The 15462-nt window shown below is 53.1% G+C and overlaps 1 protein-coding gene across 1 annotated transcript in view; it reads left to right on the forward strand.

The window, feature by feature from the left end:
* The window catches only part of MSN (moesin), a 79517-nt gene that overhangs the window by 48955 nt on the left and 15100 nt on the right, over nucleotides 1-15462 (forward strand). Inside the window, exon 2 of the mRNA XM_056809276.1 lies at nucleotides 5466-5549. Coding sequence (XP_056665254.1) covers nucleotides 5466-5549 — 84 coding nt within the window. The remainder of the gene's footprint in view (nucleotides 1-5465; nucleotides 5550-15462) is intronic.

Raw genomic sequence — 15462 nt, forward strand, 5'->3', positions numbered from 1 at the left:
TGCCACTGAGATGCCAACGCTTCCCCTTCAGACTCTGATATCTCCTGGACTGGGTGCATAAACAGAAAGAGCCACCTCCGGCTAAACTCCGTGGCCTCTGAAGGACTTTTTCCTACAGGCCCCTCTCTTTGGGCCTTGTTTTCCGCCTGTGAAAAATGAGGGCCCCGAGTTCTTATATGCCAGGCGGCATAACCTTAGGGAAATCTCTATCCGACTCGCCCTGGGCCTCAGTTTCCTCCTCTGGTGACATGCTATGGTTGGGCTGGATATTCCCTTGACTAAACATCCTCTGGGTGTAATTTCGAGCCGGGGGTGGCCCTCTGCTTCTCCCTCTTAGCTTAGACTGCAGCCTTCTAAAGTGGCCTGAGTCACTGTCTTTCCCCACCCTACCCACTCCTCAAGATTCTTCCCGCTAACGAACCAGTGAGCACACTTGGGTGGTGGAATTTTCGTTTCTTTCTGGGAGTCGCGCCCTTTCCTCTGTTCTCTCCCCCTCCTCCCAGGTCTCTTCTCTCCCTGGCCTCCAGCTAGTCTATCTGGCTGGTCACCTATGCAGCCCCCCCCCTTGGCCTCCCCCACTGCCCACTGCTTCCCCAGCCTGGAAGAGACATTGCCGCTGACAGGATTTCATCTCCATATAAGGAAGTGCCACTGTACGGGTACCCGATGACCCCTTCGCTGGCCACCCTGGAGTGAGGCCTGCGGAGCAGGATGTAGGCCGACAACACCCAGGTTAGGGGTTGGCCGGCTCGCTTGGTGGAGTAATTGTAATGTCCATGTGGGTTGGGGGAATGCGAATGTTTGTTCTAGGCTCTCTCTTCCTGCCCTCTGCTGCCTTCTCTTGTTCCTGTTTTCCGGCTTTTGCAGTCCTATTGTCGGTCCCCAAATAGATTTCCTTTTAGGACAAAGTTGCTTTTCAGGACTGGCCCCAAACACCATGAAGGAAGGAGCTCCCTGAGGAAAGCAGCTGAGAAATCAGCACCCAGTCAGGTGTGAACAACCCCTGGAGAGGGGAGCGGGAAGGCCGGCGGCCCTTCCAGTTGGCCTCCCCAGCCACCCTTGCAGGACTTGAGCTTGCTTGCTTGCTTAGTTGCTTGGGCTGAAAAAGTTGGGCAGTCAAGAAATGGTGGTGGTAGACTTTTCAGGCATCAGTGTGTGTGCGGATGTGTATGTGCACGCGCACGTGTGTGTCAGGGTTACACATTGAGGAAATAGCCTCCTTCCCAATGGCCACAGAGATCATCGTGCCGCTATTCCACCTCCTCTGTGGGAAGGTGGGGGCTTTGCACCATGCGATTGTGAGTCACCTCTGATCAGCTCCTGCTGGAATCTCAGGCACTTGTGCGCTGGGGCAGTGTGGGCTCAGGAGGCCCTCTGCACCTAGCTGTCCATTACGCCACCTGGCCTGGCTCTCTGGCTCCTCCCTATCTCTGGGTCTCTCTATTTCTGGCTCTTCTCTCTGCCTCTGTCCCTCTCTGTCAGTCACGTTGTCTCTGCTTCTGTCTCTGTGTGTGTGTTTCTCCTCGGTCTCTGACACGCTTTGTCTCTCTTTATCTTTGAGTCTCTGTTTGTGTCTCTGTCTCTCTGTCTCCATCGCTGTTTCTGTGTCTGTGTCTCTCATCTCTGGCTGTCTCTGCTTCTGTCTCTGTGTGTGTGTGTCTCCTCGGTCTCTGACACGCTTTGTCTCTCTTTATCTTTGAGCCTCTGTTTGTGTCTCTGTCTCTCTGTCTCCATCGCTGTTTCTGTGTCTGTGTCTCTCATCTCTGGCTGTCTCTGCTTCTGTCTCTGTGTGTGTGTGTCTCCTCGGTCTCTGACACGCTTTGTCTCTCTTTATCTTTGAGCCTCTGTTTGTGTCTCTGTCTCTCTGTCTCCGTCGCTGTTTCTGTGTCTGTGTCTCTCATCTCTGGCTGTCTCTGCTTCTGTCTCTGTGTGTGTGTGTCTCCTCGGTCTCTGACACGCTTTGTCTCTCTTTATCTTTGAGCCTCTGTTTGTGTCTCTGTCTCTCTGTCTCCATCGCTGTTTCTGTGTCTGTGTCTCTCATCTCTGGCTGTCTCTGCTTCTGTCTCTGTGTGTGTGTGTCTCCTCGGTCTCTGACACGCTTTGTCTCTCTTTATCTTTGAGTCTCTGTTTGTGTCTCTGTCTCTCTGTCTCCATCGCTGTTTCTGTGTCTGTGTCTCTCATCTCTGGCTGTCTCTGCTTCTGTCTCTGTGTGTGTGTTTCTCCTCGGTCTCTGACACGCTTTGTCTCTCTTTATCTTTGAGTCTCTGTTTGTGTCTCTGTCTCTCTGTCTCCATCGCTGTTTCTGTGTCTGTGTCTCTCATCTCTGGCTGTCTCTGCTTCTGTCTCTGTGTGTGTGTGTCTCCTCGGTCTCTGACACGCTTTGTCTCTCTTTATCTTTGAGCCTCTGTTTGTGTCTCTGTCTCTCTGTCTCCATCGCTGTTTCTGTGTCTGTGTCTCTCATCTCTGGCTGTCTCTGCTTCTGTCTCTGTGTGTGTGTGTCTCCTCGGTCTCTGACACGCTTTGTCTCTCTTTATCTTTGAGCCTCTGTTTGTGTCTCTGTCTCTCTGTCTCCGTCGCTGCTTCTGTCTCTGTGGGTCTCAGTCTCTTGCTCCCAGCTTCTGCCCTTTCGTAGGAGTCCCGAGGAAGGAGCCAGCAGGCAAGTGCCGCTTGGCCCAGAGCTGAGGGTCCAGATGCTGCTGGCTGTTTCAGAGGCCCCTCCCTCTCCCTGAAAGGGCCAGCAGCTCCATGTCGCCCCAATCTGGGAGACCAGCTGGGCAGGCTTTCCACCAGAGAGCATTGCCCGGGGAGCTGGGTGTAGAATACTCACAAAACAGTCTGCCAAGTACGTGCAGACCTTAAAGCCGTTTATAGACAGTAGCTATTGGATTCCTCTTGGGAGAAGGTCCCTTGGAGAAAGCTGCTCCCAAAGAGCTCTGGCCCTGGAGTTCAGGGCCCAACTCTGCTGCTTCTGACCCAGAAGCCTTTGGGCCTCAGTTTCCCTGGGGGCTTAGGCTCTGGCAGCTCAGGTTATTTCCCACCCCAGAGGTCCTGCATGGTCTTGGGCAAATCAACTGCTGTACAAGATGTCTTCCTCATTAAACTGAGAACTCCTTGGGGGCTGACCTCATGCTTAGTGCCCCATTGTGGTGCTTGGGCAAACGCCCATGGACGGGCCACTTAATTCTTCTTGAGCCTCTGCTTTTTTCTGTCAAGTGAGGGTACATTGACTTAGCTGATCGCCAAGTCGAGTGATCCTCTCTGTAGCCTTGGGCAAGTCATTAGACCTCTCTCTTCTTAGCGTTCTCATGTGTAAACTGAGGTGGCCTCTGAAGCCCCAGCAGCTCTAATCTAGGACCCTAGCTAGCTTTGAGAAGCCACTTTGGTCCTCCGACTATGTATATGCCCCTTGGGAAATCACTTCTCTTTGGGCCTTGGTTTACCCCTCTATAACATGGGGGACTAGGCAATGCTCTCTGAGATCCCTCCCAGCTTACCAAGCACATACAGACATTTATGTATTTTTTTAAAGCCTGACCTTCCATCTTAGAATCCAAGGTGGCAGAGTGGTAAGGGCTAGGCAATGGGGGTAAGTGACTTGCCCAGGGTCACACAGCTAGGAAGTGTCTAAGGCCAGATTTGAACCCAGGACTTCCCATCTCCAGACCTGGCCCTTTATCCCGTGAGCTACCTCATTGCCCCTGTATTTCTTTCTTTTTAAAAATTAATTCACTAACACATGAAAATCAAACAGGAACCGCATCGTAATCGGGTTCACAGCCCGTGTGGGTGACCCCAAGGCCCTGTGTTTGACACCTGTGGTGTCGTTGAACCCAGACAAGCAGGAATCCCTTCATAGCCCCCTTCCCAAGTGGCCATCTTCCTTCTGGCTTCCTCACATCCAGAAACAGGAAGCCGGCTACCACCTTATATGGAGCTGAAAGCTTGTCGGTCAGCCCTACTTATTGTTCCTGGGGCTCCCCTCTGGAGCCAGGAAAAGCAAGGCCACTCCCCTCCCACAGCCCTGACCGAGGACATCTCTCGCATCCCCGTCGGGGGCCGTCACTGAGCTCCTTACGCCCTGTGCCCAACGACCGGCCCACAAGAAGCCCCAGGTTTAATCGGCTTTAATGGTGACTCTTAGACCGAGTCTTCACCCTGCCCCACCAGTGAAGAGACAAGCAAGCAAGTCTCTGGAGGATCCCCTTTTGGAGCTCTAAGTCGGCCTCAGCAGGTTGTGACTCATCTCACTGGGAGCCAATGCTCAGTACTGATTCCAAGATGAAAGGGAAGGTTTTCTAAAAGAATAGGGGGCACCTAGGTGGCTCAGAGATAGGAGGTCTTGGGTTCCAATCTAGCCTCAGACACTTCCTACCTGGGTGACCTTGGCCAAGTCACTTCATCCCCATTGCCCAGCCCTTGCCTCTCTTCTGCCTTGGAACCGATGCTAGTATTGATTCTAGGACAGAAGGGAAAGGTTCAAGAAAGTGAGGAGGTTTGACCCAGCGACTTCAGTTACCATATGGGCGGGGAAATCGCATCCAAAAGAAAATGTTCCTGACCGATATCCAATGTGGGATTTTTTCAGTAGCAAAACATAAGAATTAGAGATGGAAGTTCAACCTTTTCATTTTACAAATGGGGATACTGAGACCTAGAGAGAGGAAGCAATTGTGTCCATTGAGTGAGTTGCAGAGCTGAGATTTGAGCTTAGATCGCAGAATTGCAGCATCTTCAGGTTTGGAAGAGATTTTCATGGCTGTAGCATGTAACCCGTCCTCGAATCCCCGCTGACGTACCCCATTCAATCATCCAGCCTTTCTCTGGAGAATTCCAGTTGGCTCAGTGAGTCTTGATTTTCTAGGGTGACCAAGTACTGGACAAGGGTAGCTGCAGAGTGCCTTTTCTGAATGAAATCTGGGGGGTGGGGTGCCCACACTGTGATATTGCAGTCCAGAGGACCAATGAAATTTGGGGAGATGGTGGAAGAGACATGGCATCTGGGTAATTTCGTGCTGTCCAGGACTTCCTGAAGTTGTGAGTGCTCCTGTTCGAGGGGAGAGACCTGGATAAGCTGGAGAGTGTCCAGCAGGGCAATTGGGATGGGAAAAGTCTGGATTTCATGCTAAAGGGGCTTGATTAGTTGAGGGACTTTGGGCTGGTCGGTCTGGAGGAAAGGCGCCTTAAGGGTAGCGGTGAGGGGCCCCATAGCAGTCTTCCCATGTTCAAAGGTTCCTGACGTAAAGGAGGGATTAGACATGGCCCCAGAGGCCTTGGAGTCAGGAGCTAATGCTGAGAAGTTTTGTAACTGCTTAATGCCGTCTTCATTTACATAATTATAATCATTGTGTATATTGTCCTTTGGGTCCTCCGTGCTTCCCACGTCATGCAAAGACAGATCCTTTCCCAGAGAACTTCTGTGTGCAGAGCCAGACTAACCCCAACTCTGCGCGTGTGTCTTGTTTCAGATCAGCGTTCGTGTGACCACTATGGATGCCGAGTTGGAGTTTGCCATCCAACCCAACACCACTGGGAAGCAGCTCTTCGACCAGGTGAGTGAACTGTTGGGCCCCATCCTTAGAAGGGTTCCAGTCCTTCACCTCGAGCAGAAGCTGGGATGGTGTATCTTTGTGCCATCTGGAGTGAGGTCCATACGAGCCTCGATTGACCAGATAAAACTGTGTGGCCGCGGGTGCCAGGGGACCCCCCCCCATCCCCGAGGGCCCAGAAGCTCGAAAGCCAAAGAGGGGCTGAGAAACCATCTCATCCCACCTTCTCTCGTCGTACACTCAGAGAGGGCAACATCCTTGTTCACAGATCCAGAAGTCCTGTTTTAGCTGAGCTGACCCTGGGAGAGATGGCCAACAGATAGGCATTGATAGAATCTAATAAAATGAGACTCACTAAGGATAAATGTATGACGTCTTATCCTTGGGTTCAGTAAATCAGCTGGAACAGGGTGGGGGGAAATCTTAGTTAGTTAGCTGATTATCTGAAGATGATCAGGGGGTTACAGTGGCTTTTACAAGCTTAATAGGTGTCAGCGGTAGAAGATGGCAGCTTCGAGAGTTCACTTGACTATATAGAGAGTCATAGATTCTAGAAATAGGGAGGCAATCATTCTAGGACTCTCTTCTGCCCTAACCACCTAGGACTGTGTTGGTGAACCTATGGATCACATGCCTGAGGGGGCTGCTCCCCTCCCCCTCTCCACATGTGCCTGAGGACATTCCTTACATCACCCGCCCCTCTGCCCGGCAGCGCAGTGGGAGCACTTTCTCCCTCCCCTGTCTGGGGTAAGGTGGGGGGCTCACATGTAGCATGAGGGTTGCAGTTTGGGCACTTGGCCTCTAAAGGATTTGCCATCACTGATCTAGTAGAACACCTAGTTGGGTTCTGGGTACCATAGAGGTGGAATGATGTGAAAAAACTGGGGGACACCCAGAAGGGTGAAGCACTGTCACTCAATGCCATATGTGATTGGCTGATGGAGCCTGGGATGTTTACCCTCTAGAAGAGAAAGAAGTCATGGGGCTTGGGGGCAAAGGGTTGCTATGTAAGCTGTCCTCAGATCTTTGAAGGGCCGTCACGTGTGAAGAGGGAGCTGTCCTGATCTGTTAGGCCCTGGAAGGCAGAACCATTGGGAGTGACAGAGAGGTTGATTTGGGCCCATTGTCACGAGGAACTTTCCAAAATTTCCAGAAGGCAACAGGTTGCTTCTGAAGGTGGCTGGTGGGCTTCTCCTTGTGGTGGACTTTGGCGGCCTGGTGACTTAGTGGGTGACAGGTTCTTTTTGTGAATGGGTTGGATTCGAGGGTCACCGAGGTTCCATGAAAACCAGTTGCTTTGGGCTTCGTGGAGAATCTGGTATTTTACATGTTGGTTGGATGGACCTTCATTGACTAGGTAGGGGGCTGGCGAGCACACTTCTGGCAGCTTCCATATTGGGCCTGGCCTATGTGGCTGTGGAGTGTGGGGAGGTGGTTACTGGTCCCCACTGAAGATGAAGGTACCCTGGGCGCCCACACTGGCATACTTCATTTTCCCAGCCCAAGTTTAGTAGAGGTGACTTGGTTTTTACTTTTGAATGAAATATTTCTTTTTTAAACCGTCACCTTCTGTCTTAGAATCAATACTGAGTATTTGTTCCAAGGCAGAAGAGTCATAAGGGCTAGGCAATGGGGGTGAAATGACTTGACCAGGGTCACACAGTGAGGAAGTGTCTGAGGTCACATTTGAATCCAGGACCTCCTGCCTCTAAGTCTGGAGCTCTATCCACTGAGCCATATGGCTGTCCCTAAATAAGATTTATTTACTGATATTCTTTTTACTGAACATGATCACAACCAAGCTTGCTGACTAGGGATTTCCTTTAAGTTTGTCAATGGCGGAGAGCAGACATGTAGTTTCATTGGTAAGAAGAATGCCCAACTAGGGAGCTCTATAGATCTGTAACTGCTAGAGTGCTGCTTGGGCCATGGTGAAGTCAAGCGACTTGGCCATAGTCATGATGTCAGGCTAAATGGGAGGTAGGACTTGAACTCGAGACTTGCTCATTGACTCTGAGGCAAACCCTCTAGGTACTAAGCCAAGGCACCTCTTCACTGAATGTGAAAGCATACAATGTCAAAACTTTTCAGGCTGGCTTTTACCACCCCAGTTTCTAATTCAGATTACCCCTAACTCAGGCCAGGAAGTGCTGGAAGAGACCTTAGAAATAACCTGGTTTAATTCCCAAATTTTATAGAAAGGGAAACTGAGGCTCAGAGAAACGAATGACTTGTTGATGGTTGTGCAGGTGGCAGACTGCAGAGCCAGCCAGGTTTTGAATCCAAGTCCCGTGACTTGAGGTCATTTTAATCTTTCTCCCAGTAGCCTTTGTCACTTCCAGTACTTGGGGGCCCAGCGTCCTGTTAGAAGAGAAGGGATCCCTGGTGAGCCTGTCAGCAGGCACGGGGCAGGGCCTGCTGGGAGGATACTGGCTGTCTGTCCTGGGGCCCGATGGTGGCCAAATGGAAGGGGCCCACGTCCCTAGACTACATTTCCAAGGGGAGGTGTCCGCCTGTTCTCAGCTGGGATCCTCAGTGGGTGCGGGGGCTGGAGGCTAGCCCTGTCAAGTGCCTGCAACAGTGGATGCTTTGTCCCTCTGATGGTGGAGGGGGGGTGCTTGGGAGAGTGAGGAAGACGTGGCGGGGGGCCCAGGGCCAAACCAGGCCAGAAACAATGAAGGGTCTTAACTTGGATTCTTCCCTCTTCCTCCTCTCCGGCCCCCCTCTACTGCCATATTGCTGGGGCCCTGGAGTCCCAAGTGGGCTTTGTTGCTGAACGGGTGTGGCTTAGCAGAGCTGCTGTTCCCGGCCTCCACTCTCCATTCATTCTCCTAAACAGAGGCCAGGGTGGGGCCAAGATGGCGGCTTAGTGCCCAGGAAAGCTGAAACCACTTGGGAGAACCCTTCCAGAGTAAATGGAGGCCAGCAAGAGCTGGGGTTGGCTCTGTGAGGCCCGCTGCTCTCCCCCGAGGCAGCCAGAGGTAGGAGACAAATGCCCGCCTCCCAGGGCTTCCCGAATCCAAGTCCGACTATGGTTTGGACCTCGTGGGAACCCCAGAGGTCGGGGATCCAATGCCTTCACTTTACACCTCAGGGAAGGAGAAGGGGCTAGTCTAGTACACCTCTGAGGTGGCATTGGGAGAGCCATTGCATTGCCCTTCCTTCTCTTCCCGTCTCCCCCATCCCTCCTTACCAGTCCCAGTGCGCACCTCTCCCTGTCAGTCCAGCCTGGCATCGCCCCTCTTGCCGCTCTGGGGTGTCATGGCTGCCTTCTCCCTGCCCTTCAGGCTTTACAGAGTCCTTCCTCTCTGTGGTCCTGGGAGACCACTACGTTCACCAGGAGGCAGCATGGGATGGGCTGGAAACAGGCCCGCTTGGGGTCCCGACTTGGCCATCTGTGGGGTTCACGGGCTGTACAACAAGAAGGAGCCTTAGTTCATTTGCTCGAATTTCCTCATTTCACCGGGGACAACATGGGGCCCATGGGAAGGGGGAAGGGCCTTGCTTGAAAGGTTACATGGTGTGTAAGCCATGGGACCTAGGCCAGCTGTTTCCCCATCTGGCCTCAGTTTCCTTAGCCTGTAAAACGCAGGGATTGGCCTAGAGCTGCAAGGGCCCTTCCAACTGCAAGCATACTGAAATGGGCAAGAAGACATCTCCGTCTGGCAGGCCCCTGGGCGGCCGAGGGCTGTCCAGCCATCTGCTGCGTGGAGGTGTCGACAGGCAGTGCGGCTGTCCTGGAGCCCGGCAACTGTCTGGACAATGACCAGAACAGGAAACGGCAGAGGAAGGGCCCTGCTCGGCCCTGGCAGTTTGAATAAGGAGCAACAATGGGAGGCAACCCCTGTCTCACAATAGTTTGGGGGCAAGGCCGGGCCCTTGCCCCAGCCAGGCTGTGGGCCTCGGGGACAAAGGCCTTCGGAGAGCTGGAGCTTCCTGGCATGAGTCACTGAGCCCTGAGCCCCCAGGCCTCCACCCTACGATTGGAACGCTTGGCTTAGAGGCAGCGGCCCTTACGTCAGGAGGGCCACTGGGCACCATGCGACCCTTGCCATTGCCCTTAAGGCCTCAGCCCCTCCCCGTCTCCCGCCTCTCGTTCAGGCCTGCCCCCAGCCTCAGTGTGGACCAGCCATCGTGGGGGTGGGCTGCCAGCCCTGGTGACCATAAACCAGGGTCTTGGAGCTAAGCCTCCTTTTTCTGCTTGCAAACTGTCTGCCTTCTGGCAGTAGCCCTTGAGTACCATCCAGAGAGCCCACCCGAAGCCCATGTCTTGCCAGGTATCTAGCGGGCCTCCTGTCTACACTGGCCACCTCCCCTGGCCTAAGATGCTGTCGACCTCCCTTTTCCTTCCCTCTTGGCTGAATTCATCGCCCTCCTGATATCTCCCTGGCCTAGCTGCTCACGGTTTTAGCTAAGGCCTTCTTCACTCCAGCGCTGGGCCTCAGACCCTTCCTTGCCTGGGGTTCTTGGGAACCTGGGCTACGGAGCATGACTCTGGGTCTTTTCTTTTTCCAAAGAGTCAAAGACCTGGCTTAGAATCCCCCCACTACAACAGAGGGGACATGTGACCCTGGGCAAGTCATTTCCTTTCTGTATGCCAGTTTCCCCTCCTCTCAAAGGCCTTGGACTAGCCCTAAATAGGATTTTGGCCTGGAGGGCCGCCAGACTTGGTGGACAGTCTGGCAAGCAACATGAGGTCTTGAGCCTTCCCAGAACGTGTTCAGCTCTCTCGAGGATTCAGGGAGCTGCTGCCATTCCCCATCCCTAATGACCGTCTTCCTTTCTGCTGATATCATCGCAGCTGGGATTACTCCTCAGTGAAATGAGGATTGGTGAGGATGATCTCAGTTCCTCTCCAAGTCTAAATCCTTGGGTGCTCCCCTCACCCCAGTCTCTGCATTCTCCCAACCACAAGAGTGGGTTTTTAGGAGATATTTATAAGGGAGAAGAGAATACACAAACTTGAAAGTTATAGTCTCCAGGTATGGAGTAACCCAGGTGGAGGACACAGCCTAGTCAAAGACCTGGAGGTAGGAAATTGGAGGAGGACATAGGAAGGCCAGAGCCAGATCATGAAAGACTTTAAATGACCAAGACAAGAATGTGCAGAGACACTTGTTTAAGGAGAATACGCTAGTAACTGAGTTGAGTGGAAGATGACTTAGAACCGAGAGACTGTAGGCAGAGAGGACAATCAGGAGGCTGTTGGATTAAGAGCCAGACCTAGAGATAAGAGGTCCTGGGTTCCAATCTGACCTTAGATACTTCCCAGCTGTGTGACCCTGGGCAAGTCACTCTACCCTCATTGCCTAGCCCTTACTGCTCTTCTGCCTTGGAAACAATACGTAGTATAGATTCTAAGATGGAAGGGAAGAGGTTGAAAAAACAAAAACAATTGATGGTCTCTAAGATGGAGAACCCATTACCTCCTGAGGTAGGCTGCCCCTGTTTGGCTGGCCAAAATTGGTAGGAAACCAGTAGACTCCATTGGTGTGTAGGTTGTGGCTCAACCAGTGGGACAGGAGGACGAGGGACCTTTCTTGGCTCTCAGAGATGGGCCTGGGTTCCTGTGGGAGACCTTGTGGCTGGGGACAGGGCAGAGAGAATAGAGAAACTACAAGCTAGTTTCAGGAGATCATGAGCCTAGAGAATTCAGAGCCGAAGGATGCTTTAGGCCCAACAGAGTCTGGTCGTGCCCCTTTAGTTCATTTCCTTTTTTCTTTTTTTAACTCCTTCCCTTCCATCTTAGAATCAATAACATGTATCAATTCCAAGGCAGAAGAGTGGTAAGGGCTGGGCAATGAGGTTAAGTGACTTGGCCAGTGTCACCCAGCTAGGAAGTGTCTGAGTCCAGATTGGAACCCAGGACCTCTTTCGTCTCTAGGCCTGGTTCAGACCACTGAGCTACCCAGCTGGCCTCCAGTGAGCATTTCTTAAGCACCAGCTGTGTGCTAGGCTCTGGCTCACTGAGGAAAAAAGCCCTGGCCTGTCTGAGAGCCCCACATTGGGTAAGGAGTGGACTCAGGATTTCACCACTTCCCTTTCCAGATGGCTGTGGGGGCTGCAGGAAGTGCCGAGAAGCTAATCTCTGTAGGAAAGCTGAAAATGAGATTAGCCCCGTCCCCTCTTCAGAGTAATAGTTGGCCCTAGCTTGGTCCCTGCCAAAGCCTGGGGGTGGGGGTGGGTGCTGGGACGGCCGACACCCAGATTTCATAGTGTTTCTGCTTCATGTCTTGGGTCTCGAATTTGTGAAGAAAACACTTGGCAGGCCCTGGATGTGGGGGCTGCCATTTCTCCCGGGGAATCTGCGTGTGCGTGTGCGTGTGCGTCTCCCCAACCACCGAGGCAGCTGGACATTTGGCTGAGAAACAGCCCCCGGCCCTCCGAGTTCTGCCTGGCCCTTCCTTAACTGAGGAATTCCCGAGACTACCTGATTGGCCTCAAACCACAGCACTGCTGGCAGTTGCCTTTCTCCCCCCTTTGGGGCCTGGTTCCTGGAAAGAATCCCTCCTCCCCCGTGCCCTGGCTTCCAGCAGTCTGGCCTGTCTTTGCCCCATCTGTTAGCAGCCCTAAGTGCTCTTGGGAAGCCAGGCCTGGGAGGCCTGAGGGCATTTTCCATACTGGATCTGGAGGCCCCAAGGCCCGAGTTTCAGCCTCCCCCCTCAGCCACTTAGTAGCTGGGTGACCCAGCGCGAGCTTATTAACTGTTCTCAGCCTCAGTTTTCTCATCTGTAAAATGTGCCTATGAGCCACGCTTGTTGAGAGGACCAAAATGAGTTAAGACAAGCTTAGCAAGCCTTGAAGCTGTAGAGGAATGTTTAGCCAACATGGCCACCTAGCCAGGGGCAGCATGGGGAGTGAACAGTTGAGTCAAGAAGACTCTGCAGAGCCGCATGCCCACATTCAAGCGACTTCAGCTCCCTGGGAAGGACGGATGGCTTTATTAAGAGCCGACTCTGTACCAGCCACTGGGCTACACGCTTTACCGACCTCTCATTGAGGTCAGTATTGGTGTTATTGTCCAGGTTTTACAATTGGGCAAGTGCTTTGGCTGTTCTCTGCCTCAGTTTCCCCCTCTGTAAAATGCAAGAGTTAGTGTAGCTGGCCTCAGAGGTTAATGACAGCTTTTTCTGCTTCCCTCCATGGCTCCCCCCCCCCCAACAACAAAACTAATAGACGAGTTCCTCTCTCTGGGCTTTGCTGGCACTAGGCTGCCCTCCCAAGCCCGTGGGAACCCATTAGGGCTTTTCATTGCATTTACCCTCCTCCCTTTGGGGACCCCTGCAGCCTGAAAGCTGGGATACCTCCTGTGTTCTCCCAACTCCACCCACACCCCACCTGCAGGCCCCAGTAGAGGGGCAGGGTGGGGCAGGCCAGGCCAGGCCAGTGATGGCTGCCACAGAAATCTGGAAGCCTGGCTCGTTCACCCTTTGACTTCCCCTGCCCTGGGGCCCTCTTCAGACCTGGTGCCAGGACAGCAAGAGGGGTGGGATGGACACGTTGGCTTCCATTCTGTCCCCTCCCCAGAGTTCCTGTTCCAACCCTCAAGGTCTCTCTTACTATCACTTCTAAGACACAAGAGTGGCAAGGGCTAGGCCACTGGGGTTAAGTGACTTGCCCAGGCAGAATCTGAGGGCAGATTTGAACCCAGGCCCCATGGACTCAAAGTCTGGTGCTCAATCCATCGTACTACCCAGCTACCCACAACTATCTTTTTTTAACCCTCATCTTCTGTGTTAGTCTCAATTCTAGCTAGGGCTAGGTAATTGGGCTGAAGTGACTTGCCCATCCAATGGGTGGATTTGGGTGGGAAGGAAGGGGTGACTGAGACCCAAAGCTGCAGGAACACAACCCTCAGGGAAAGAAGGCTTAGAGCCCGAGTTCAGTTGGGGCCTCAAGACCCCACCCCCACCCCACCCCCAGGATTTCGGAGGGTTTGTGAACTTGGCTGGTAAAACGATTCCATGTTAATTTGGTGGAACTGGCATCCCTTGCCATCCTGGGGGATTTGTTTTGTGTATCCAGAGTTGCAGGAGAGCTTTGTAGACTGCCTGCCACAGGGAAGCAGGGCCCGGCCCTGGAAAGGTTCAGGACTCTTGGTTTGGAGGGAAGGCTCCGTAGATGTGTGGCACTGCAGTAGGAGGTCAGGCTTACCCAGAATACCTGACTCTAGGTGGCATGAGGCAGCTGGGGGGAGCCACAGACCCTAGAGTACTGAGCCTGGAGTCAGGAAAAACCCGAGTTCAGATCTAGTCCCAGATACCGTGTGACCCTGGGCATGTCATTTCCTCCTATTTGCCTCAGTTTCCTTGACAGTAAAACGGGGATCATAATGTGACCTACTCCCGGGGTTCTCAGGAGCAAAGGAGATCCCACTTGAAAATCACTTGGCACAGGGCCTGGCATGTAGTAGTCCCTCAAGAAAGATTTCCTTCCCCTCAAGGGGGCACCCACAGAAGACACTAGGTTCCAGAGGGCCCAAGTAACAGAGACCATAGTGGGGGCAAAAGACTGGGTTTGGAGTCCAAAGATTTGAGCTGGACTTCCCACTCCGTGCATGTGTGGCAAATGGCGTGCCGTCCCTGGGCCTCAGGTAGGAAGGGCGAAACCCTTGAGCCTGGGACCCTTGGCTGGACTTGGCGGTTTCCTCAGGGTGCCACATTGCACTTAGAACCCCTACAAAACCGCGGATCCTGGACTCTGAGCCTAGAAGCCCCTTCTCGTCCGCGGTCCCACAGCCATGAAACGTCTCTGCAGTGGAGGTCTTTGTAGCAAAGCCAGAGTGGCCCGCCGTGCCCGTGCCCGTGCCCCTGCCCCTCCAGGGTGGGCCTGTCGGCTTCCCTGGGGGCATTGCCACCCTCCGTGGAGCCAGGCTTCTTCCCTGCTTCCCCAGTCTTTGTGCTGTGTGCTGCCTCATTAAGATGCTTGGGAGCTCCCCTGGGGCTACCGCTGGGGAAGCCAGAGCTGGCGAAGTAACCCAGAACTGGCCCCATTGCCATGGTGATGGCTAGGGTGAGAGAACAGAGCCCATTTGTCTTCTCCAGCCTTAGCACCCTTTCCCGCCTGCGCTGGGGCTGCTCTGAGCCCCCAGCCTGCAGGAGTGGGAGCAGGCCCTGGGGAGGGAGAGGAATGACGGGGGGGGGGGCAGGGGACGGGCCAGGGAAAGGGCCTCATCTTCCCAGGCCTTTTCATTGAGGTTCCCTGAGCACTGGATTGTCTCCTCGTCATGGGAGGAGGAGAGCTGCATCCTCATTTTAGAGAGGGGGATTGTTTCTTCTGAAAATGCCACTGTTTTAGGACCCTGGCCAGCAGAACTCTGACCTGTTTTGGTTATTGGGATTACCTGTTCCTGGCCCCTAAGGACCCGAGTTCCAATTGTGCCCATTGTTATCTAATTGTAAAACATCATTTGTTCTTCCCTGGGCCTCAGTTTCCTTCTCTGTATAATGACACAGTTGGATTAGCTGAACTCTGGTATTCCTTCTAGCTCTAGGGTTAGGATCTTATCAATGATATTGAGTAAGTCCCTTCTCTTCCTTGAGCCTCAGTTTCTTACTTTGTAAAATAACAGTTGGGTTAGCTAGCTTCTAAGTTTTCTTCCAGCTCTAGATCTTGGATCTCATGTGTGACCTTGGGTGAGTCCCTTGCCCTCCCTGGACTTGTTTCCCCCTCTGTAAAATGAGGCAGTCAGATCTCTGCTTCTATTATCTGGTTGTTGATGTGTCTTGAGCCTCGCCCTGTGACCTCCCACGGGAGGTAGCAGCCAGGACTCCTCAGGCATCCACCCCTGTCTAGCTGGGTTTGGCATGGCCTTAGGTCCTTTCATTTTCTCGGGTCTCAGTTTCCCCATCTACAAGCACATATACCTTATGATAAACGTTGTCAGCCACAAGGAGAGAGAGCCTTCGTGTCGGTA

This window comes from Monodelphis domestica, chromosome X (genome assembly GCF_027887165.1).
Source record: "Monodelphis domestica isolate mMonDom1 chromosome X, mMonDom1.pri, whole genome shotgun sequence".
Taxonomy (NCBI): Eukaryota; Metazoa; Chordata; class Mammalia; order Didelphimorphia; family Didelphidae; genus Monodelphis; species Monodelphis domestica.